The sequence below is a fragment of the Camponotus vicinus genome, unplaced genomic scaffold, assembly GCF_025532165.1.
Source record: "Camponotus vicinus isolate PSW18456_S1 unplaced genomic scaffold, iyCamVici1.0 SCAF_13, whole genome shotgun sequence".
Lineage (NCBI taxonomy): Eukaryota > Metazoa > Arthropoda > Insecta > Hymenoptera > Formicidae > Camponotus > Camponotus vicinus.
Window position 1 is genome coordinate 1,564,523 of NW_028141949.1, and position 27,571 is coordinate 1,592,093.

The following is a 27,571-nucleotide window of genomic DNA, read 5'->3' on the forward strand; positions in this document are numbered from 1 at the left end:
AATGGCGCATATTCGCGTTTCCGCATCTATCGCTGGCCGCGTGTTTCATGTTGCACGTATGACGCATCTCTGTTTCAGGCAGTGAACGATCTGGTCACGGAACTAGAGCAGGCGAATATCACGTGCACCGCTACCATCACGTTCGCTGAGAACGATTATAAGGAACAATTGCGAACTTTAAAGGTAAGAATCGTGCTTAAATGTCACACACGACGGGCATTTGTAACGATTGTTTTGCATAGTAAGATCCGATTCTGAAGGTAGTAGTTCGCTCGACCAGCCGATAGTTCAGATCGTCTTTTGGCCGTAATTTGCCTCCTTTGAAATGCAAAGTTCGTTCTCGCGAGACGAACGCTAAAGTATCGATTGGAACGTTACGGACGCATCAGGATTAAATTTGCACTTGCAGCATTAATGTGCGCGGATTAACCCAATTTTTGATGAAGGGGTAATTTAGCTATATCTTAGATATAAATAAGCGTATATTAGTTGATATTCAGCTCGTAAAGAAGCACGGAGCAAAAATTTAATTAAGATTAACGCGAAATTATGACGCGAATAAAATTTGCAATCATCTCTTTCTCTTTGTCTTTTTCTTTATCAGTATCAATAATTGTAATTAACGTTTACGTAATAATAATAATTGCATAATAATAATGCTTTATTAATCTCAAACTGAAACTTTCAATAAAAGATATGAAATTGTCATTCTTTTCTTCTTTCTATTTTAATTACAGGAGAAGGACACTAGAATAATTATCGGAAATTTCTCTCCGCAATTGGCCCGACGTGTGTTTTGTGAGGTAAGTTGCAAAAAGAAATTTGATTTTAATGTTTCGAAAATATCATTTTCGAAATATCAATTTTTTATGGAAGATTTTTACAAAATTATTGTAGCTAAGCTTTCTTTCTCTCTTTTTATTACATAATAAAAGAATATTATATAATAAAAGAAAATATTGGAGCTCTTAGAAATGATACCTACAGAATGATAAAGAACGTAACAGACTATATCCTTACAAATTAATTAACGATGCTTTTAATAAGACTCATTATACAACTTATTTCAACAAAGTTAACTCGTCTCATTTAGACTAATTCATACATGTCTAAAGGTTCCATCAATTCGATTGAAATTTCTCAAACTAAAAAAAAATAATCTTGCAATTGTCGATAGAATTTAGAGATTGTCGAAACATAATAAGTATATAAGTAACATGTAAACAGACATGTAACAGTAACATGTAAACTTCGAACTCGTTACATTCACATCACGCGTTTTGTTGCGCTTAACTACTGCGAAATTCGCTTATAAAAATTTAATTCTCTCTATATAACGCTCATATTTTTAAATATTGTTCAACTAAATCAAATTACCAATTCGATGAATTATCTTGTGTAGTGACATTATTTATTTTATCTCTTCTAGAATTACTATGAGCGAAAAAATAATAAAATGCTCTTTCACAATTACGTTCTTTGCTTCAAAATTAGATTTTTTGAATTTAATAATTAACGTTATAATCATGTGATTTAACAACTTTACGAGATTAATAGATGTCTATTCGAAATGCTCAATCATTCAATATGTCATTGAACTAGAAAACGCTTCCGTGTCAAGTATTATAAAAGCAATACAATAAATTTTATGGAAAAATAACATGTGAAAGTGGAAAATACTTCCGTGTCAAGTATTACGAGCATAATATGATAAATTTGATTGAAAAAAAAACGCATTCATTATATCATAGCCTGAATTTATGTATCTATTCGACAATAAGAATTCACTTCCATACTTTTCATCCACGCAGTACATCAACAATTCAAACTTTACAAATGAAAACTTTAGACAATCGCTTGCAACGTTTGTGGATTTTACGGACACTCGAACTCGTAGAACAACGGTTCTTTTTTCGCAAATGCCTACAAAATCGGTGAAAAAAGCCGGAACGATCCTATGCTCCATTCCATAGCGTCAGGAAATTTTCAACGAGATTTTGCAATGCTTATAAACCATCAAGCAGAACTTGATTTCTCTATGAAAATGTATCATACACATACAATAATCTCTTCTCTTGTATTAAATGAAATAATTTTACTACATATTGTGTGTGTGTGTATATATATATATATATATATATATATATATATATATATATATACATGTATTTAATTATAATTATATTTAAACGGAGCAGAGAGAGAAAGTGATATATCAAATATATCAGATATGTGTTATCAATAGCTGTATAATGTAAGCACATATGTAATGCCAATGAGACACAGAGTTTAGCTTCTCTCCTCGCTCCCTTTGTAATTTAAGACCGAACCATTCGCAAAAGCTTTGGGGTCTTGTTTGTGGTGCGAGTTTTGAAGTACATATCCGACTCGCACAGTGAATGAATATGCAGATGAAACATCGGAATATACGTAAACAAACAAACAGAATGATCCAATGAGAGAAGCATCTTGCATTTTAGATTGCGATGTATATAAACTCTACTATGATCGTTATTTCAAAATCAAAAACGATTCAATAATAATTGATAACATATAGAACCACAAAAAATACAAAAATATAACAATTTATCAAAATTATTGTTACTAAATTATTATTGTAAATTATGAATAGTATATACTGTGTAATATATGTATATTGTATAAATATACAATATAGAATTATTAAGAGATCATTTTAATTTTAGTGTACAGCGAATAAAAATTCCGTAAAATTACTATCATTTGATATCAAGAAAATAGTGTGAATTTCCGCGTTGTTTCTTTATGTTTTTGTTAATGTACGTATACAATTAATTTTCTCTTGTAAATCCTAGATATCAATTTTTGTTTACGCAATGTGCAATTCGACATAGTTGTAATTTCATCGCGAACACATATATGGAATATTGATATATGAAATAATATACGGAACGTTATATGCAATTTATTCAAGTATTTAATTGAAAATCGCTAACCGTCTAGAGCTTGAAAATCATTGTATATAATAAAATATAGTAAAACATATAATAAAAGTATATTACATGTATTGACGTTTTTTCTATGAATAAAGTAGGGAATGCCAAGTCAGACACAAAATATCTGACATAAAACAAATCCCAACTACTGATAAATTCTTTCATTATAAACGAGGTGAGATCCAGAAACAGAAAATGTCTGATATAAAACATGCCTTAACTACTGTGATAAAGACTTTATATCAGATACATCCCACGGGCTTTTGTCCTTCGTCGGATCTTTGGATGCTGGGCTACTTCAATTTATATTTTCGCATTATATCTTCGTAATTGTCATTAAAGTTAATTGAGACAGAAAAGGGATGAATATAATATTAAATTTCATTGTATCTTTGATCCAGCAAATTGCATCGTTTTTATGTTAAACTTACAATAATTTAATTTCTACAACATCGCTATAAGCATCGAGTTTAAATTACATCGGTTCGTTGCATTCTGGAATATATGCGCTACTTGCACCTTTGCCACAAATTACCAACTTGCAATAAGTCTTCCTGTTCCTCCTCTCTCTCTCTCTCTCCCTCTCTTTCTCTTTCTTTACCGACTCGCTGCGTGCGATGCTTTAAATCGTGCTGTTTAGTGTTGCAAGATTTTATGGTTAATTTCCCGAGCTTATTCACGATACTTTCACAACTGCATTTCGGTGCAAGATTAACTCTTATATATGTCAAAATATTTAAAAATTCTATTTTAATAGCAGCACACTTATATATGTCCGTTTATAATATATTATTTCTCTCTTGGGCTAGAATATTTTTATTTGAATACTCTAAAAAGCAAAAAAATGATTTAAAGTCAGATTTCCAGTGTAATTGTTGAGCAAATATATGCTAATAATAGCTTACATAAAAAATATTAGCTTTGTTATTAAAGAAATGAAGTATTTTTCCATACTGAGATTTTAGCAATGCGAGACAATCTAGATAATTGTGCGTTTGGACTAATGCATAATTCCAACATTTTTTTCGCTCGCACTATTATAAGTTGTCTTATTTTCATTTAATGGACATTGCGCGCTGTGCTATAGCCAAAGGACAGGCCATTGTATTACAATCGCGATCTTGTGTGCCTACGTCAGCGTCCGGTGTGCACATTTGCATTGAAGTATGTATATCGGTTTGCTTTACAAGTTAACCCGAACCAACACGTAACATACATGACATCTTACATGAAACATATGACAATTTAAACCTCAACAATAGTGCCTATTTCTCTTTGGCTCATGATTGTTCCCACGCAAAATTTCAACGTCACACGCAAGAATAATTTCAAATTTACATGAATGTTCTCTCCCACCCTTCTTGATCCAACTTATATAGGGAAAGAACGTCAAAATTATGGAACATTCAACTTTAATATCACATTAGGGTATTCATACTCGCAAAATAGATCGGCGCATGGCACGTGTTTCTGTGCAAATGGAGATCCTTGAATAGAGTTCTCAACATCCATTATAATTATATAAACGATGCATGAAAATGAATTTTCGGGAATGGAGATGAGTTTCGGATACGAAAAGTCCCATCTTGAACAGTATATATTGAAAACTGAGTGACGCGATTACCATCGTTCATAGATCGATGCCGAATCGTGCTTCTCTTCAAATGATTCATCCGGTCGTTACGTTTTTTAGTGATGTTTAATATTCGTAGGTCACGCTCGCACCGTTTATATTACGGTTACATAGGGATAGACATTGTCTGTTTCTTTCTCGACACAATGGTACAGTGAAACGGAGAAAAAGGATATAACGCGGAACGAAAGATTAATATCTTGTATAGAAGCTGATGGATTGATAAGATCATTTTTTATAAGCGAACAAAAGGATTATACTTTGTGCTTTTATAGATCGTTATGAACGTAATCATTATACAACAGCGAATCGATACCTTCAATATGAATACTTTTTTATAAAAAGATACTCTAATACTTTCCTATACTCCCTTTTATATTTTCATGTGGCTGGCCATATGACTAATATAAAACGTGACACGCGTTCGAAGAATCTTCTTTTATATATTTTCGTAGGCTTATATTCCGTTGATGCATATAACCATAACTTTAATATTAGATAGTTACTTTCTTTCTATCGTTTCACGTTTTTCCAGTTAATCTAGTTACGAATAATCGTGATCTCATTATGCGATGTAATGTATTTTATTGTTTAAGCCATAACAATAACCGTATCTATTGTACAGATTTTGCAACAGCTGCATGAATCGTAATATTTGCATAAAAGACTACTTTTACAATCGATTCATGTGTGTGTGATGCAATATTTTATTTATAATACAATAACCGATTGAGAAAGAAATCGGTAAAAAATTTGTTTACCTTAATTTATAGCAAGATTATATAACATATGAAGCAATTGTTAACGACTAATATCGAATACATGTGTTTTTGATAGAATTTTTTTCCGCGAGGATTTTTCTTGAAACAATATGTAATTTCCCACCTGCGCGGTTTCAATCCCGTTTTTTTTATTTTTACGCTTTGCGTCGATATTTGTCGATGACGCATACGTAACGAAGGAACGATTTTCCAGCGAAATGGACAAATCTCCACTAATCGAGCAATTGAAGAACGGGAATAAGCTGAAGCGGCGCACGTTGAATCGTACGGTTCGTTGCGAATCTATTATTCTGTATTGAGTGATAAGTTGCCTCGGAAAAAAGATAACGAATATAATAATTCAACGAATAGTAATTCAGACACTAACACCGCAACATTGCACACATGGAAGAATTGATCATTTCGAGGAAGAATATATCGCTGCACGTGCCATTGCGTGCGTTTGTATCACTTACTGTCGTAATTGTATAATTGATACGATTAAATCAAGAGCGAAACAACAGCTTCATTCAATTACTAGAAATTGACAGGGGGAGGAAATCTTGGCTGTAATAATAATTGTACAAGATAGTGAAATATCCGTTGTTCAATATTTTTTAACGCTCAATTCTCTTTCTTCCATTGCTGCAGAGAGATCACGTTATATGATATACGGACGTTATCGAATAACCGTACTTTAAGTAAAGCAAAAGCACGCAACTATCCACTTCTTCCCTAGTCTAGGGCTGGACCACAAATAATCCTAGCCATTAACTGCACTACCGCGGCCTTTTGCGCTGAAGCAACAACTTTTTATTACCACTTTTAGTGCACTGGCTTGTAAAGAAACGTAGCAACTTGATTTACGAGAATGCACATGCTCGATACTTCCGACGTTTTCTTTTAGATTCTTTAAGAATTGATATTCCTTTTCTTCATTCATATTAAGTTGTGTTTATCACTCACCTGTGATAAAATACATCACTTTTAAAAAACGTGAATTTTTATATGATGAAAATGGTTCCACAAGTATGTGTGTTATCAAAATTTATAGAAATTTATTCTTTATAGAAATTTATTCTTTATAGAAATAAAAAAGCAAGAACCAAGTATTTTAATTATTCTCCTATGAGATTTGCCTTATATTTAAATTTTACATAATAACTTTTTATATAATAACTTTTAATAGTTATCAAATAAATATATATATAATATTGTATTAAAAATCTTGTGTTAAAATAAAATAGGAAAATTACCTAAAGTTTTCTCTTAATAAAAATTCTTGGAGTTATTATTTTACAATACGTTAAAAAATATTTCAACTGTTATTCGCTACGCCAAGTATAATTATTTACTCTTGTGTGTTTAATTTTTTTTAAACGATGTATCACAGACACATATTACATAATGTATAATTATTTTCCTCTTTATATAGTATATCGCTTTCATAAATGAGTATAATCGCGTCTTCTAGAGAAAATTAATTACATCTCAAGACGAATACAGATATAATCATTGAGAGAAGGAAGCAGGTGAGATGCTTTCAAAGTACAATTTCATAACGACAACGTACTTTATCCGCTAACTTGATCGGTAAAGCGAAAAGATGTAAAATGCCTTAGGCAGATATTACAATGTTCAAAGTACCCGGCAGAGCTATGAAACTGAAAAAATAAAAAGAGAATTCTAGAGCAGAAGACGGAAAGAGTGCTGAGAGGTAAAGGCAGCAAGAAGACGAGAGGGAGACACATGAGACGGAATATATTTTACAAGGACATTCTCCCGCGAAGGATCCGCGAGCAACCTTTTTCTCAGCGTTATTTCTCATTATACGGCACATCCAACTTCGTTACGCGATCGTCATAAATATTTCCCGTGACCGACACTGCGATTCCTTTCCGGAAAAGACTTCACCAAATGATATTATAAAAACTGATCGGACGCACAAATGCGTCATATAATCCCCTTCGCGCTCCTCAATAAATCGATAATGTAAAATTGATCGATAAGAGAAACGATGCATTTGCGATCGTCCTCGGCTACCTTGACGGAACATGCAATCGTGCGGAATCGATCGCGATAATACGGCATTATGCTTTTGCGTCTATTGTTCGCAAACGCGATGAACCGAAGCAATATCCTTTTATAACCCCATATTTAATTTTGTTGGTGGGAGTTTTGCCAGTGTGTCTCGCGCATAGCGTTAAACAGCAAACTCGTTTAGAATCAATTTTGCGAAATATGTGTATAAAATCTCTTACCTTGAACTCTTCTTACCATAAACTTTGTTTTTTCCAGGCCTGGAAGCTCGGGATGCACGGCGGTGATTATGCTTGGATATTGTCAGGTGATACCGTCGACTCGTTGACGAATGATTGGTGGCATGCTAATATCGGAGAATGTTCGTACTCTCAGCTGTTGCAGACTTTGGATGGTTTAATCATCGTCAAGAGCCATGCCACGGTCGTGGGAAACGAGACCAGCGACTCAGGATTGGTACGTCATTTCTATGAGATTTATCGTGTAAATTCCTAAAGGTATTAGCGGGGCTTATTAATAGGGGGCTAATAAAAAAGATAATATTGAATTAATATATCATAAGCGTAAACTAATTTTTCTGAACAACATGTATAAAATTCCCCAAGTTTCTCTCCACTTTCATTTACTGTATTCTTTGATCAATCTAAAGTCGGTTTTTCCATTAGCAAAAATTGCACTCGAAGAATTTTATCGAATGTTTTTATGTAAACACATTTAATAAAGAATATATACCGTCGTTCCGGCCATTACTGTTAACGATAATGGTGACAATTGCGGAATTCTACGTCTAAAACGAAAACGAAAATGCGGAAGCTTAAACACGAAGCTGTAACAATAATAATCCCTCGCTACTGCTGCTGCTGCTGCTGCTGCTGCTGCTGCTGCTGCTGCTGGTAGCGCGCAATAAATGAAGTCCCGCGAGCGGAAATTAGAGTATGCAAGCGAAGAAAGCTGGAGGCTTCTTGCAACGAACTCACCTTTCCATTCTGTTCCATTAAAAAACTTGTGCCGTAAACATCAAAGTAAAAAGAGACACGTAGAGACCGACGAAATTGTAACGAGTGAGTAACGTCTTTCTACACGTTAGACTTTCTAGCGTTGAGTCTAATGACGACGAACCATCATAATTGATATTATCGTGCCAACTAAGTCTACGTTTTCGAATATTCTTGAAAATAGCAAATCGTGAAAATAGACGAAAATAAACCTTTCGCGAAACCGTCGTACGTGGATCGTGTGCATCACACTTTTCACATCCGATTGACATTTCTCCCACGAACACTTTTCCAATATAGTTCTGTCCCAAGGATGCCGTGGGACATGGTTTCCTCTTGCGATATCATCATGAATAATTTCTGCCGCGTATATCTGTGTAATTTCTCGTTCCACTGGGTGACAAAAATAATTACGTTTGAAATGCGGAAACTTTAATGACGCTATTAATAAGCCTGATAGAGAGAGAGAATATTTTTTTATAGTCCTGAATGCTAAAATTAAAAATTTCTACTAATAGAATAAAAAAATTTGTCAATGCTAAATTCGTACGAAATATTAAATTGAAAGTTCTCTGCAAATATGATTATTTTAGAAATTATACAGCGTGTATTTTATATAACACACGTGTAACATTTAATCATATTAAACAGTAATGTCGAAGATGGCAAGTTTAACATTCTCTTGAAAGTAATCGCATACTTTTTAGCCTATTGCAGAGCAGATACGCGTTCTAAAAGTTAAGCCAGTGGAAGAGTATTTCAAGTATGCTGGGAATACACACACACAAAGGAAAAGAGACTCGATATCACATTATATTTCCTTTTAGTGCAATTGTCAAAGTTCTGATTCAGAGCATAAAATTATAAATGCAAGTGTATATTATGCGACGCTGCAGTAATTATTAGAGAAATGATATTTTTATTATTTCGCTTTCTTCTAGCGAGCTTAATGCAACGCATTAGAAAGGTTCAAGGATACTTATATGTTAATCTATAATAAACCGCGATCTGTAGCCACTTAATTAGATTTGGTGCGGCAAATTTAAAAAAATCAAAGTTTGTCATCCTTGTACTTATTATGCAAATTTATTCCGATGAATAGTCGGGTTGCGACATCCTCGCTTATCCTATTTATGGCGCGCTTTATCGCGCCCGCAATAAAGATAATATTATTAAAAATTACAATCATTTCTTCATGTCAATATTCTGTAGGTTTTGATGTAAATTTTGATCAATGTTAAATTAATGACAAGTAAATTCTTTTTTACACTCATGCCGTATTTTTCTTTTTCAAATGAAAGTACGTGGGTTTCGTTGATGCAAACGACAAATTAAATTAACGTCCGCTCGTTCGTCGATTCAAACTGTCTCTCCTTTTCTCCCTTTCCCTCTCTCTCTGTCTCTCTACATGCTTCAATTTTTTTAATTATACGACAGAGTTTGCGAATGTTTCGCGAACTGTCCGACACGCTTCATGTGCCATTCTCATTTATTTTTCAGACCAGTGCGAAATTTACTTCAGAGCTCGTTAACAGAGGCGTCAAGGACTCGAAATTCGCGGGACAAACATACGACGCCGTGTGGGCCATGGCCCTCGCCCTCGCCAAAACTGAGGTCCTTCTAAATCGACAGAACGAGAGCATGGCGCGGTACACGCATACAAGAAAGGACCTCACTTATCGTCTACTGGAGCAGCTGAAACTGCTGCACTTTATCGGAGTTTCGGTGAGTCGGGACAGGTGAAGGATAAATAAAGCACCGAGAGTGGTCGTTTATTACGTCCGCAAAACTTGAGAAACGTCACGGAAGAGTACAAAATTGCCCCACACAAATCCGTATATACGAAACACGTTCCGTAACTAATATCGTTTCATCTATAGCTTCTTCTTGACTAACTTGAAGTCGATTCTTTTTTTAACAAAAATGTCGAATGAGATTCTTTTCCTTCTAAAGTTTACTTTAAATAATTGAAGATGAAAAACTTTTTTGATGAATTAACTTTAATGAGATACATTTAAAATCTCGCGAGGTTATAGAAAAGGTTATATGAGATAAGATATTATATATCTATCTACTAACTTTTCTTAAAAAGACAAATTTGTATAGGAAAATTTTCATAATTTGCACAAAACTGATATAACGATATCATTAATTTAGCTGATGTGATATATAAAAATAAAAGCGCATAACTGGATTTACGTTGCGCTAACGAAACTCTAATTATTTTTCATATTTTATATGACACGATTCCAACATTCCGTCATTATTTTACAACAAATTTGGTCATACATTTTTCACATTCTGTTCTCGTCGTGTTTGCAGGGACCGGTTTCCTTCGACGATGCAGATCGCGTGGGCATCACGGCGTTTTATCAAATGCAGTGTAATGAAGGGCATCACGGCGTTTTATCAAATAGTAAGTGTAATAAAGATATTTAAATAAAAGATGCGTTGTAAAATTTTCTATATATTTTTCTGAATATAATCTGTTTTTTTTTTTCTGTTAATGAGATAGAATTATTAAATTTAATGAATCAATTTACGCGAACTGAAGGATCAGGGGATTATTATATTGGTTTAGCAGGAGATTTGGCACGATAAACGCCATTTATTGACACAAATCGAAACTTCACTGACGAGTCACTGACACATTTCGCCGGATGCTCTCCGGACTTCACGCTTCACCCATTCGACACCAATGTCAATAACGCCGTTAAGCGTACAATGAGCAAGAGCTTACGCTAGGCAACACGATGAAACGATACAACTGGGTTGAAAGCACAGACAATAGCTTTGGCTCTAACGATGCGGTGTATCGCGTATCCTTCTCTCATTGGGGACAATTGGCGCGTGGACGCGCACATAATCCAATTTATGAGTTTTCTATTACGAGACACACGTCTAGCATCCCGCTAATGCTTTTTGTTTATGAGCACATTTCCGCATTATTTTAAAACTTCGATTTATCATAACCAGAAATTTACGATATAACAAGTTATATATTTTCAATAGAAAATGCAATTTTCCTTTCAGGAATCGCTTCGTATGTTCACTTATATGGATCTCGAAACAATATTATTCTCGTATGATTGTTTTAATATGAAAAGCTCGAAAGATCAATTCCATCATCGATATTTCGCAAATTGCCCTATTCTAATATTTTCGCAAGCGATATTATCTCTCCGAGTACCTCATGCATTTAAATGACCTTTGATTTAAATGAACTTTGATAATAATTATGTTTTGTTTTAATAGTAAGTATATTAAGCAATTTTTGTTAAAAATTAATCAATTATGAATCAATTTTGCTATAAATAATAAAAAGAAAATTACATTTATAAATCGTTGCAGAGTGTAATAAATATTTTTAATTAATATGAAAATTGATATATAGGTGTATAAATAATTGTAAAAACTACAAAAGAGATAAAAATAATATGTACGTGTAACGATGTCATAAAAAATATAGAAATTTGCCATGCTTCTAATTATAGTAGCGTCGCTTTATTATCAACAGATGTTCGTGCGCACAAATGGCGTGTTTGTGTTTAAAAACTTGTGCACTGTAACACTATGCCTCTTTAAATTAAAAATTAGTTATTTTTTTATCGTTAACGCTACGATAACACTGTCATGTAGTACTCGGATATAACGTTAATTAATTCAGGAAAACGTTAGGGGAGAAAGTCGCGCTATGCGCTATACATTACACTATGTGATTATTTTTTCCCTGTCATTTCTTCTCTTCGTAAACGTAACCGCATCCTGAACTAGAAATTTAGTTTGTTAACATTGTCGTAATATTATTTAATTGCATATGCAAATCTTTCTCTCTTTATACATATTTCAAAAAAATATTGGCATTTCGAATGCGCCTTATGCACAAATAGAATTACCCGCATTTGCCTTAGAAAAGCCACAAAGAGAACTGAATGCAGATATATATCGTGGTTACAGGTTCACGTTTCCATTTATATTCGCCAGAGATAAGTTATTTTTTAAGGTCTTTTGTCAATTTTCCATGTGACTTGATGCATTATATTCGCTTGTATTTAAGATATTATTGATTCAATCCTTTCATTCTAAAATGACACAGCTTCGTATATATTAGATCATTAATCCATATATAGAATATTGTGTCAAATTTGCATGATCCATCAATGATCCATTTATTGCTAATTTTACTGTTAATGGATGAAAACTCGTTTCGTTATACCGCTAATAAATAGGCGTGAAAACTTCTTGCGACATTCCCATTCGTCCAGGAGAAGCTTCTACGAGAAATCGCATAGACTTCGTAAACTGCTAACTTGACGTAGCTCAACTGTGCAACTACTAACTTCGTTCGCGAAACTGGCATTGAATTATAAAACTGAGTGCCTCTTGTACTCAAAATTGCAATCAGATATCTCTTGCGATGTGTACTATTAAATTCTTATTTTAGCTCTTACATTTAACGATCAAAGAAATTAACATTAAATAGTCGCATTATATTAGCATTTAGCATTTCAATTAAATCAAAGTAATAATTATTTACCAAATCCCATTCTACGCATGAGGCCTATTGTTTCCTGTTTCCTGATGCTATTTACAAGTGCAATGTCATGATGCGAAACCGAATGTCTCCTGCAGATTGGCTTAACAGGAAATCGATATGTATCGATTACTGGCATTGTGTAATTTCGAGTTAAATCAAATACAGATCCATTAAACATGCATTATCTAGGTAGACAATATTTAATTTTCAATTGTTGTAAGAAGATTGAAACCAAACAAACATTCTACAAAAGTTTAATTATTATCTTTCCCTCTGTCAGAATTTACTTCCTTTTGTCAGGATAAAAAATTTATGAATTTCATATCAATATAATAAATCTAAAATTATATATCTCTTTAAGAAGTAATTATTATGATTTTAGATTACCTCGATTCTAGGTACATTCGCTGGATAATAATCGAATATATTTTATACACACACACATTATATCGTGAAAATCGACTCATCTGCCTTAGCCTCAATATTTAATTGCAATCAATCACAATCACGTTAAACTAGACCACTAGACCTCTACTTTATCTATAGATTTCCAATATGTGGCACATCAAATCTTTTAACATATTCAACCATTTACTCGTGATATTTCAGCGTTGAAAAAAATACATTTTTCTCTCTTTTACAAATACAACGGACTGAGAAATCGCATGAAAAAGTTTTTTACACAATTTATTTCCTGAAATAAATTGACTAATATTTAACCACGAAATATTTACAGCCTTTTGCCGACTTGTTTGTTTTATATGACAATAGCTGCATGTTAACTTTCTTTAGTTTTCTCATTTCATTTTGTATGTATGTTACAAAAATATTTTCCTAAAAATGCACAATAAATTTGTTGAAATAAAAATGCTTCATACAATTCATATAAATAAAAAAATGTGAGCTACGTGATAAGAAATTTGAAAACTGATTGAATATATGTGTAAACAGAATATTTTGCGATTAAAATTCGTTTTTGCTGATCTTTGTTTGACAACTTTATAAAAAAGAAAGTTAATATTAATACTGCTAATGATGAAAAAATGAAAGAATATAATGAAAACTATAGAAAAATATATAAAAAATATACATTAGCGGTATACCTTTAACTAGATGAAATAAATTAAATTCGCACACATCAAATCGCAATTCGTGGCGTTCTGATAACGGAGCGAAAATAAAAATGACCAATTGCATATTCAATTAGTTTTTTGCAGCGTCGCGTTATAGCACTTGCGTTTCGACGCACGAATCGACGATTTCATTTTTCCACAAGTGGAATTCTCCGAGAAAGATTCACTTTACGGCGATTCAGAACGAGAGAAGAAGACAGAGAGAAAGTTAACAGATCCTGGAAATAAAGAACCGCCTAAATCCCTTGTCGGCGCCAAAGTTTAACGCTCGTAAAGGGTTTTGCACGAGTTTCCGTTAGAACATGGGACAGAGCAAACATCAGCTCGGTCGATGTCGCGGTTTATATGTTTCTGCCAGACAACGGCAGAGTCGTCTGAGTCCGTCTGAGATACAAGCCATAAGACGCGATCGTCATCGTAAATCTCGCAGTAACACGTCTAATAATGCTCGACGTTTTATCGATAGTATTTTATACATCGGCAAAGGGTCAATTAGGCATTATTAGTGAAAACGGATTCTTGTCGAAATCGGCAGAAGGAGACGTACATAAAAAAACAAAGATAAGATTAACATAAGTCGAATATTCAACAATATTACTTATTGTTAGATAATATTACTAATATTTTTTCTGTCATGAATATCGCAAAGTTAAATTTGGTCTTAATAGAAACGCATGTCTCGAATTATAATCAATAGGTAATAATAAGAATTTTATATAGCCAAGATAAAAAATTTTAATTTTATGTAAGTCATGCTAATATTATTACCGATATACTCTAATGCTAAACAATTTGACGTTTAAAATTAAACTTTTTTAATTTGCATTGTTTGAAGACTGCATGCGTAATTACATGTTAGTAATTACGCCTGTGTCAAATACCTCTCGTGCATCGTGATAATAATGCAAAATACGACGCAAAACCAAGAAATACTGTAATTGCTTTCGCATTGTTGCCACGGAAAATGTTCACATGTCATCCTCGCTGAAATTCCAAAATTTATTCTATACAAGAAACCGCGCTGATGAAATTACGATTCATTCCGATTCGAATTAATTATTTGGATACAATGACATTTCTCGTTCGAGTTACCAAAAAAGTTGGAAAATTTATTTTACATTATGTGTATTCGCATAATCCTTCCTAAAGCCGAAAATTGCAACATTAAACTGCAAGGGCTAAGTGCAACATCGTATGTCACAGAGCAACCATGCGTTTCCGCGTGCGCGTGGGTCGAGAGAAATTTGAATAACCATTAAATTCGGACCAGAGATCTGAAATATAGAACCGGAGCGTGCTCGAAAATCCTGCGCGCGGAAAACAAGATTTGCGGGACGGACGGACGCGGTGAAACGAAAGCTTTACGTGCATGGAATTCACGGATCGGATGTTGGAGATCAGAGTCGTCGGATTTTTCGCGTAAAGCAAGCCGTGATAATCGATACGCGCCACGTCAAAGAATCCGGGCGCCTTGCGCGAATGCATGGGAACGCGATCCATCCGCCGCGAGATTCGAGATCTGTCTACGTTCGCTGGCGAGATTCGAGATCCACGGTGCCGCCCCAATGGCAAACAATTTCAAGGGTCAAGAGTTCTCTCTCGCTGGTGCAAACAATGCCGATGCATAATTCGAGTGGTCCGCAGAAGCACCGATCTGCGGTATGCTTACGATTCCGGCGTTAGAATTCTCCGCGAAATCAAGCCTCCCTCGTGGAGTGCATAACGCGTAACCGATAACAAGGAGATATATCCGACAGTGTCAGACCGTGTCAGTAGTACTGCCTTACTTTCGCGCCATCCTCGATCGTGCTTTCGCTACCAAGGCCGCGATTCATTATTCTTCTGTATCCGTCATCCGTTGTATGACTAAAAATGATACGGCCTAAACAATCTCTTAAAAGCTTCAATATACAGAAAAAGAAGACAAATATCTCCTCTGCTTAGTATTTTCGTCTTTTGTTATGGCGTATATGTGAGATACGAATATTTTTTTTCGAAGCTAAAGATCGTAAGAATCATCCATCTATCAAATATTATCCCTTAATATATTTTGACGTAACGAATGTATTTTTAGATAAAAATAAAGATTTTATTGATCTATGACGCGTTATAAATAGTATAAACGAAATAAGTCGTTTCTTATTATTAGAAAAATGTTATCAAAAACTCGTTATCAGAACCCGTTATGAACTTTTAAAAGAGATTGTGTAAAGTTTTCAACAAATATTAGCATCTGCCTTCTCTTGCCACTAGTCAGCTTAACAAAGAGAAATTGAGACGCAGATAATCCAAAGCGCTTTGTTTAAACTTGAGACCCTCTTAGTATGTTACCGCAAGGTTTAACATTACTTTTCTCTCTCTCTCTCTCTTTGTTCGGCAGCAAGATCCGTGTATTTCTAGAGACATCAAATATTTTATTTCCACTGCTCATAATCCCACAGTGTATTTTCAGTGAGCTCATGTATAATCTTCTTACAATGAAAAAAACTCGAAATTCATCGAAAATTATTTTCCACTTCATATATCGCGTGGAAATTCATTAATCATGTTTCAATTGGAACAAAAATAATTGTGCGGCAGAGAAAATGTTCTCCTCCATAAGGAAAATTTTTATGCAATTTATCAAAGAGAGTTAACTTATGGTATTTACTTTCGTCAAAAACGAGTGACATATTTTCTGTCGCCTCTCTTTCGGGTAAAGCTTGATCTGACCTCTCGCCATTTTTACGCTATTCTAATAACCGCCGTCTACGGTATATCATATGCTCGTCGCTTAGCTCGTTAACCCTGCTCAGAGCATCCCGAAGATGCGACTTCTTTTTTAGATACCGCGTCCGTGGCATCGATTTTAGATAAAGTCAACAAACTGGCACGAATTTCCGGCGTCAATAACGACTACAAAAAGGGGTCGCACAAAGGGCTCTGCTATTTGGACAAATTAAATAGTATCGACTGCGCATTTACCACCTGTGACCTGTCTTTCGTTTATTTTTTTTTCACACCGCGCGTTTGTTTCCAGCTGTCAAACTCCTACTGCAATCTATCAAATTTCACAGCAAATAGCCCAAGCCTCGCATTGTCAATATTGGATACTCGAAAGAGATATAGAAAAAATCGAAATATAATCGATCTGCCTTTCGTACAACATATTAAATGGTGTGGATTGGTTGAAATCACGTACCTCTCATGTATCCTTATTTGATCGTTTAATGATGGATGAAAGAAATCTAGCGAGGGCGATGGATTGAACTGACTGGATGATGGTTGTTCATATAGGTCAACGAGGGTTGCGAAGAACATTGAACTAGTGATGCGATATAGAAGATTCCTTATACGATGGGTCGTCACGGATATCGATTTGACTTGGTATCTCTGAAAAGGAGAGAAAAATGATAGACCAAGTTGTGTATTATGTTGTATCGAAAATCGGATATAAAAAACGAGTGCGAGCGAGAAATTGCAGCGATTGAATTCTGTTTTATTTATGGCAATCAGATGATTGTATGGTCGTCTGATTACATATCTACCAAATAGAGTCGACCAAATGGACTTGTCACTTATTTCGAATTTCTCGAACAATATCCAGGCAATCGTGTTTACGTCACCAACATTTATCGTACAATATTATTTCATTTTGTTACTTCCGCTGCTTTCCCATTAATCACCATCGACCACCGTTTGCGGCGATCCATTTCGCTTCTTTACTTCATTATATCGTAGTATATCGGAAAGTTACTCAAAAGGAGGATGTATTTTTTATTATTTCAATATGTATGTGTAATACGTATAATTCTAATGCACGAGATCATACTATCTACCTGTTAGTTCCGCTGCAGAGAAATTCAAAGTGCATTCTAAAATTCGTCGCGCTCAATTTGCACGCGAGATTAAACTCGCAAGAGCAGTCACCACGTACCATGTTGTCGCGGGTTTATCACGAAATATTACGTTGGTTCCTCGCTGGAGAAATTGCCTCTCGATGTTGAAATGTATGCATGATGGATAGAGAAAAAAAAAGTAAAATAAAACCACCTATAAAACCGCGAACGACGTAAATCCTTTTATCCGCCGCTTATGTTCAAATGACTAGAACGGATATCACGGTTTATAACGTGTTTTAGCCGACAATTTATTATACGGATACGTAATGACGCGCGCTAATTCTTTTCCCTCGCTACCAAATGGTAATCGCCATCGCGTCGCATATCAGAGTTCGCGAGATCAATGTGCGAGCTTATGCAATGAAAGGCAGACAGATTATTGAATGCAGGATACTACAAAGCTTGCTTTGCGCGATGTAAAGTGCACGAGAGGACCTCCAGGAAAATTTTACATATAATGCGTAGAATTTGATTTTAAAGATATATTTTTTGCGTTAAACGCGCAGATAAAATTCTAAGTAAAATTGTATTATGAATTTGACTTTGTAAAATATAGCTTGTATAAAATGGCTTAAACGCTGCTCGAGCTCCGAGTAAAAAGAAACTCGCATAAACGCAGCACGGGGAGAAACAAAAGGCAATATAGATAGCATAAATTGCAAGCATTCGCTTGCTTGTCGTTTCTAGCAGGAATAATAAATCCGACGACATGACTATTCTTTGTTGCTCTTAGAATTAAAGTTGACGTGAAATAGCTAACTGCTCTTGGAAATATAAAAGAAAATTGTCGACGAACGTACAGAGAGCGCTTTAGACTGATTCTAAAACTCTACGTAATGAGAATAACAACAAATTGGCAAAAGCACTCGGTTCGCGCGTTTGTTACATGATAAGTAGCTACTGAAACTTTAAATCTAACATCATAACAGGTTGATACTCTGAGTAGACCGCGTTCTTTAATTGATAAGATCTAGAAGTTTTATTTATTGAAGTGAATTTTTCAACTTTATACAGAAGTTATCTATTTTTATATAAAGTAAAGTTTAAATATATAATTTTACTTACCCTTGAACATTTCTTTCTCGCTTTATTACATTTAAATTTTATAATCTCAGTATTACCTACATGCATGTATAAAATATTTAATATTCAACAGTGTGAAACATTTTTATAAATAATGTATTGACAATAGATATTACGTACTAATTATATATTGAAATATATATGTGCATTACTGAAAAAAAATCAATTATCGATTATATTTCTAGAACTTGATACAGATTCCAGAATCGCTATCGTTTATTCCAGAATCGAGAAAACATAAAAGAAAAATCTGCTTAAAGATTCATTAGAGATATTTCGGCATCTCCACGATTGAAAACTCCAAGAAACGTAGTTTTAAACTTAGTTTTCTATTCACTTGTAATCTACAGTCAAATTAACATTATTTCTTGGAAATATGCTAGCTTATCGATTCAAGGCAATTTGGATATCGCATCGTCACTGAATCAATATGTATAATGTTATGAGTAAAGTACGAATTGAGCGATATATCATCTCTATCATCAAATTGTAACAGGTTATCAATTCTCTATCATATGATACTATTAGATTCAATATTATTATATTTGACTAGCGTTGCATCACTATAAAAAGGACGATACATTTACTTACATATTTATTATAAATAAAATTATAAAATAATATAACACATGAAATGATAAATGAAAAATAAATAAAAATTTTGTACAACTATTATAAGGAAATAATTAAAATTAATTTAAAATCAAGTATATATTTTCTCATAATGTATTTGCCATAATTTTTTTCGTGTGCTACGCTTTGCTATAACTACTGATTACTTTCAAAATCGATCAGATTAATCGAATAGCGTTTAATCCGTTATTTGAATAGATTTTTCATTGAAATTTCGACCTCAGGTGCGATGATAGCAATGCTGACAAGGTTCTCACGGCTCCAATCTACCTTTTGCCTTGCGAATATCCAAGCTTATCGACTTTGGCCGATAAATCGCCAGATGAGTACGAGAGAAAAAGAGGCGAGTAATGGATTTTCTAAAGATATTGAACGATGAGATAGAAGCAATTAAAGCTTCGATTTGATTAACGTTGCTCTTTCGATATGCAATATAATTCCTTCTCCAATAAGAAGATAATCATCAGAATTTGACAAAAGATGTCTATTTTGCTGGAATTAATATTGGATGATACTTAAAAATTTAATCAAACATAATTGCCAATTGCTTGATGCCGTTATTTTTTTACTCATAAATTATCTACCAAAGTTCCTCTTATTTATAGTTTATCAGTTTTGGATAGTTAGTGGAGTAATTAATTTCTGTTTCAAAATTGCCTTCAATAAAAAGGAGGAGATAGTAGATGTGCAAACAATCGGAAATGGTAAAAGAGAGGAAATTACACTCTCAACTTGAATAAACGTCCCTTTGGACGTCTCGATCTCTTTTCGCTACTTATTTTCCGACGCACGAACGGAGCAGTTTTAGTCAGGCATTCACACAAAGAGAAAGAAAGAAGAAATCTAAATAGAGCAAAGCGGATAAAAAATTTAGTTTAAAGTAAAAATCGGTAGTCTTTATTCTGACGAAAAATCTATTTCACTACATCGTTATAGAATTTTATAACTTTCTATTTCTGAGATAATCGTAATTTGCACATTCCAGAAACTGTGTAATCTGAGTAAAAGGAAAGCAATAATAATAAGTATTAAATCAAAGTATAATAAAAATATTAAATTAAAAAGTTTACGTCAGTAATTATAATTTTAAATAATGGTTATTATTACTGTATGTACTTAAGATTTACTTAACTTATTTACTGGATCTAAAACTGCAATTTAATAGCACTTTTACGCGCTTCGGATGCTTAATCGAAAAGTTTTTCGATTACAGGACACATTATTAGGAGAATAGCCATCTACACTCCCGAAGATGGGAAACTGATAATGAACTGTCCAGGATGTGTGGCTACAAGATGGCCCGGAGGGCAAGTGCCAGCGGCTCGCAGAGTCTTCCGGTACGTATTATCAATATTAACAGGCTCAATTGAACCACTCAATTGTTAATAGATAAACCTAAAATTCTCCTAATTTCTTTCAAATTTATATGTCTAAATAAGCAAATTTAAGTAACTGAAAACAAACATGTGATAGAAATAGTACGGCTCGTAACACTTACGTCTAATCTTATTACACAAATCAATAATTAGTCATTAATTATTCAAAAGTTAATATTTAATAATATAAATAAGCATTAATAGTTTTATCACAAATAAAAAATTAATTGAAATAATCAATGTTATGCAATTGATAGACATGTGGCAAAATCATCGCCATTAAATATTTAACCGTTTTGACACGTGTTCATTTGCAATATTTCGATGATGTAATCACAGCTTATACCGAGTTATGTACAATAATAGTAATAGCAATTATAACATCGTGAAACAACGCGTTAAATTAATTTATACATCGTTCGATAACATCGGTCGATAATTCATCAAATCCAGAGAGCTATCCGAGTAATCCTGTATATTATTGCATGCAGATTACGAATGGTGACAGTGGCACCTGCTGCATTCCTCGTCATTACCTGCATCGCTAGTGTTGGTGTTACTTTGACTCTTGTTTTCCTGGCCTTCAATCTTCACTTTCGTAAACACAAGTAAGCTTATTGTTCAATATGAGCAACACATACAACACACTGTGTGTCTTGTAATAAAGGTAAAATATATCATATATAAAGCACAAGCGTTTAAGTAACATCCATTAAACTATTTGCTCAAAAAATGCAAATCTATTCTCTGAATATTTATTTGATTTAATTAAACTTTAAAAAAATTTTTTTATAAATTATTTTAATAGAAAACCTCGTAAAAGAATATATCGAGGCAATATTTTGTACGAATCAAAACAAATGAAGAGACAGCTTATTCACGGGAATAACGCTTGCTATATATCGATGAATTTATATGTAAATCATCGCGATATATCATTCAAGTTCATTATTCCTGGATATTGGCAGAAGCATAAAACTTTCAAGCCCAAGGCTAAATAATATGGCCGCCGTTGGTTGTGGTCTGGTCTACGGTGCTGTTATACTTTTGGGACTGGACGATGCCACATTGCCCGACAGCGATGGTTATTATCCTACGGTGTGCAAGGTGATTAACATTATGGGGAATATTAATGTCCCTCAAGTTGCGATCAATAATATGGGTGTTAGTTTGATTTACATAATATATGCTAATAATCTCTATTAATATATACATGCATATACATAAAAGCGATTTACAAATTAATACATAAGAAATTTTATATCGAAGATATATTTCTCTCTCTCTCTTAAACGAGTTCGGGTCTGAAAATTAAAAGAAAAAATTATTATGTATTTGGCGAATAATGTGTAATTTTTATATACTGAAATATAACATGCGATAGTAATGAAATTATGCAACAGTATGCAATTTTATATAATGCCTGTAATATTGAAAATTATATATTAGTTATTATAGAAGTTGTTTGTTAGAAATTGTAGACTGTTCATTCTTGTAATATCTTGCGTATAAATTATATTATGAGATATTTTCATTTGAAAATGGAAATTAACATAAACGCGTGCGCATTTTCGATTTTTAGGCAAGAGTATATCTATTATCGGCCGGCTTCTCTCTGGCTTTTGGCTCAATGTTCACAAAGACTTATCGAGTACACAGGATTTTCACCAGGAGTCGAAGTGGGGTCGTGAAGAACAAGGTTAGCCGACATGACAATAATTCTCTTCCCACGGTGATCAAACGCAAAACCAATATTTGTATCGATAAGAACTTCGAAAAACGTGCTCTCGCGTTCTTATAAACTCGATTCTATTGTTAGATATATAAATCGCAAAGATTTATCGCTTTGTACTTTCCAGTTGCTCCAAGATACCCAGTTGATATTCTTGATCTGCATGCTCCTGGTGATTGACGTTGTCGTGGTAACACTGTGGGTGAGTTTAGACCCGATGCAACGTCACTTGCAAAATCTGACCCTGGAGATTAGCCCGCAAGACCGGGGGGTCGTCTATCAACCTCAGGTAATCAATGCGAAACGGAGACATACACGTGCTGGCTCGTCTCGTCATCTCGAACGAACCACGAACGGCCACAGTTAAACATCACGATTGCGTAATCATCATTAACGAGTCCTAACTAATTAACTCGTCTTTATTTATCCTTGCACAGGTGGAGGTGTGCCGTTCGCAGCATACGAACGGCTGGTTAAGCGCTCTCTACGTTTACAAAGGTTTATTGCTCGTAGTCGGGGTTTATATGGCCTGGGAAACGAGGTGAGCTCAGAGATAAAGACGTTTCGAAGTTGGCAAGCCAAAGTGGGTTCTCTCTAATAGAGATAATCTGTTGCATATTTTACGAATGGCTTCGAAAGCGTAGACATTAATTCTTTATATCTGTAATTTTCCGCAGAATTATTAAAATATAATCTTGCTTTGTTTATTGCTCTTTTCAAATATCGATTGTTTAAACTATAATAAGGTATAAATAAAATGTCAAATATAAATCGGCACCTTAATCGTCGATTTAAGTACTATCAGTTCACACGGAGATATACAATACACGATCGAATCGCTGATGGTTTCAGGCACGTAAAGATTCCAGCCCTAAACGACTCGCAATACATCGGTATGAGTGTGTACTTTGTAGTAATCACATCAGGTATCGTCGTAGTGTTAGCCAACTTGATGCCCGACCGCGCGACTCTGACCTTCGTCACGATCACTGCCCTCATCTTGGCTTCGACGACGGCAACCTTGGCGCTGCTTTTTCTGCCCCAATTGGCGAACATACTAGCAGGTGAAAGAGCCGATCCGGTCGTGCACAGTTTCGGTCTCAAGATCGAATGCAACACGCGTAGATTTGTCACCGATGACAAAAGGTGAGTGATTAAAAAGAATTTCTCCTTGAAAAAATAGAGAAAATATAACGAATTGTGCACAGGACGATAAAATATAATAGTTTTGTTCGATGTAGTGATAAGAGATTCTTCCCTTTTAACCGAGGTTAATCGAGCGGATCAACATCGAAACAATGTCACGTCTACGTCTTGGAATCCCCTCGCATTCCTTCGAAAAGTGAAGAATGAAAAGTTGAGAGAAAAATTATTTTGTGTTGCGTCGTAAACAACAGTTTACGGATTGCAAAGTTTAAGAACAACTGTTGAACTTATTTAATACAACTGCATTATTTTCTCTTGAACGACTCGTTTGCGAAACTATTTTAAATATTTACCATTTTATGATCTACATGTTTGTCATACATATTTTCAAGATATTCATTCTCACTTGCATTTACAAATTCCTAAATATCATGTAATAGTTGACTATTAATAAAATTTATTTTTTGCAAAAATAAAAGAATTAATATTTGCGTAAAAATTGTTAAAATTTTTTGTAAAAATAACAGATTTAATATTTGCGTAAAAATTATTAAAATATGCAGCGGCATTTTTCTAAAAACAATAATATTTTGACAACAGAGAATTACAGTATCGCGTGGAGGTGCAAAACCGAGTGTATCGACGTGAAATGGCACAGCTGGAACTGGAATTGGCGAGATTGGAGAAACTACTGGCGCAAGAGCCAACGGAACCGTCACGCGCCTCATCAAGCACCTCGATTCCGCAACGAAATCCGAGCATCGGGGGTGGTTTACCCCTATTATTGCTTAGTGTTCTGCCACCGGTTATTCCCCGAGCCAGCTGGCCCTCGGCAGATTCATCTGGTAAGCGTAAAACATCATGAATAATTATGGAGATCCGTCGTGCAAAAAACGCTTTTCCAATCTCCGCTATCTGAAATATTAAAATTATTTTGAAAATTTAATCAGCTTTTTTTTGTCTGTTGAATTCAAAGTACAACAGTCAGATAAATTTTAATGGTAGTAAAAATCCGACGAAAGACGTCGCGTCTTTATATAGTATGAAGAAGATAAGAGAGTATCGATCGGCCACCATCATACATTTTGTATCGTATCCTGCAAAACGATGTAAATAAATTAAATTTTAGTAGTCTAAATTTGAAAACTAATGTTTGTATTATTTTTTTGAAAAAGCAACAAAAGCTTTCTTTATCGAAATACATTTTATTTATTGAAGGTGCGGAGCCAAAGTTAATTAATATAAAAGCATTTGAAATATATATGATAAAAAATATAACTGATAGAGACTTATTGAGATAAAACGCGTAATAAGATAGAAATAGACATGCCAAAGCTTGCACGACGAATCCGACTTTGCAGGCAGGAGAGAAGGAAGGAACTACAAGTATTAATGCTTTTCTCGCTTCCGTCATTTTTTCGTCGATCAGATGTTCGAGAAAGGTGACAGAAATCCCCTTATTGCACGTGATTGCCTGAAAAACTACCCACGTTCACCCATGTTCGCTTGCTTGAATTAAAACGTGGGAAAAGAGCTCGAATCATAGAAAATGTTAGTGTAGAAGAGAACAAAAACATCCCGTTTAAAAGTTTCAAAGTTTCTGAGCATTAGGATGATTTGCGAGTTTCATAAATTAGATTTGCGAAACAAAGCAATTATTCTTCGGAAGAACATATGCATGCGCAAACTTATCATTTGAAAGATTTCAACTTTAATTATAGTTAATACGTTAATTATTCACTGTAAAGATTTTATAAATATATTTGTATATAAAGCTTCTTCGTATTTAGTGCAGAGGAAGAACCTTAACAAAACAAAGTAGCAATGTGGACACATAATCCTCTTTAACAAAGTTTTAGAAGTATTTAACTTTAGATTTGATCAAAATCAGAATTGAATAGAAAATGAAATCAGTATTGAATAGAAAATTCTAGGTGTTCAATCTCGCAGAAATAAATCCCTCTCCATTTATTTTAATTTAATCTATTTTTTTACAGATTGCGGAGATAAAATGCAATCGCTCGATTATTCATTTACATCTTTCGCGATAGGCGGAATACACGCGCTTTATAATTGATTCACTTACGCGTATTTCGCGTGGTATGCATTGACAAAAGGAAACTTTCCTTGAAAACTCATCGGCTGATTATGTCACTTGCAATGCAAATGTCGCACATTTCACTCGCGAAATATCCGTCTTCAAATGTCATGCACATGCATATTTACGCTCTGATAATTCAATGTGACATTATACGCGAGCGTAAGACGTGTATTGGATAGAGAGATCTCGCGTATTCTATATATATATCAATTATCATCTAGATCAATTTGACCGTGATCGCTAGAATATCTTAGCCGATATATTATTAGCGAACGAAAGCTCACGAACGCAGTTTGATACGTTTGATATCGATTCTATATCGCTATCGAATCTCGCGTTGTACTCGCATCTCCCGAAAATCTCAAATTCCTTTCATAAGTCCGGACAATTCATACATGCGAACCGCGTACGAGTCTGCACGCCAATTGCACGTTCCACTCCAATATTTCTGAATGTCTACTATCAACGGATCAAATGAAGTCAAAGACTGTGCGCCGTCTATGCATGCATACATACAGAGTGTTTCACCACTCCGTCGGAAAATAGCTGAATCGAAAATGCTTTGAGGAATTTCGAAGCCGTGCTTTCCTCGAAGAAAATTTAACGATCTAATTTCAGAAACATTTCACATATAAATTTAGTGGATTTGAAAACATAATTTATAAGCTTCAATTGTCAAAATAACTTCCTCTTATATTAGAAATTTTAAAAAACATAATTTTTTACTCGAAAAAAATATTAAATTGTAATTTACCAAAAAGCTATCATGGAAAGAAATTTTTCGCTGAGATAATAAAGGTACCCCATTATACATGTTCGTGGATCATATTAATTACATACTTGTATACATGGTATAAAATATATTCACCATATATTGCAGCGTTCATGTATTGAAAGATGACGGAAATATCTACTAATTATCGATCTCTCAAATTACGATATTATTAACAAGTATGTCAAAGTGTGTCTGCCATTATTTAATTAATAAACAGTTGTACTTACTAATTAATCTGATTCGCGTTTTTATTAATTTTTAAAATATGTTTTTTATATACTAATAATTTTCTAACTCTTCAGAAATTTCGAATATATTGCAATACCAAAGAATATTTGAGAATTCGTCAAAACGAAAAACGCACGACGAGTAAATGGTTATATATAATATTTTATTCTACTGCGAGAGATTTTCTCTTCTTTCTCTCCTTCAAGACAATTTTTATACTGAAAAATTTCAATATATTATATATGAATATATACATATACATACATTCATACATACATATATATATAATCCGAAACGATTCAAAAACGTGTATGGGAGAAGGGATATCCGTATAAATAACTACATACAATATCTTATTTTATTACTATAGAGCCCGTACAGCATAGAACATTGCAGTAATATTGCGGCAATATTGCAATGTTGCCGCAATGTTACAACAATATTAATAATATTGCTGCAATATTCTGTGCTGTATAGGGAGATATACATCTTTCCTCCTTCCTCTCTTCTACTGTGGGCGATTTTCATACTGAAGCTGCAGT

The 27,571-nt window shown here is 34.0% G+C and overlaps 1 protein-coding gene across 1 annotated transcript in view; it reads left to right on the forward strand.

Moving 5' to 3' along the window:
* The window catches only part of Gaba-b-r3 (gamma-aminobutyric acid type B receptor subunit 3), a 61,704-nt gene that overhangs the window by 30,044 nt on the left and 4,089 nt on the right, over nt 1-27,571 (forward strand). Inside the window, exons 4-16 of the mRNA XM_083086177.1 lie at nt 79-183; nt 738-803; nt 7,668-7,865; nt 9,905-10,129; nt 10,727-10,820; nt 20,885-21,008; nt 21,539-21,655; nt 22,016-22,154; nt 22,630-22,746; nt 22,907-23,068; nt 23,217-23,320; nt 23,632-23,925; nt 24,526-24,770. Coding sequence (XP_082942303.1) covers nt 79-183; nt 738-803; nt 7,668-7,865; nt 9,905-10,129; nt 10,727-10,820; nt 20,885-21,008; nt 21,539-21,655; nt 22,016-22,154; nt 22,630-22,746; nt 22,907-23,068; nt 23,217-23,320; nt 23,632-23,925; nt 24,526-24,770 — 1,990 coding nt within the window. The remainder of the gene's footprint in view (nt 1-78; nt 184-737; nt 804-7,667; nt 7,866-9,904; nt 10,130-10,726; nt 10,821-20,884; nt 21,009-21,538; nt 21,656-22,015; nt 22,155-22,629; nt 22,747-22,906; nt 23,069-23,216; nt 23,321-23,631; nt 23,926-24,525; nt 24,771-27,571) is intronic.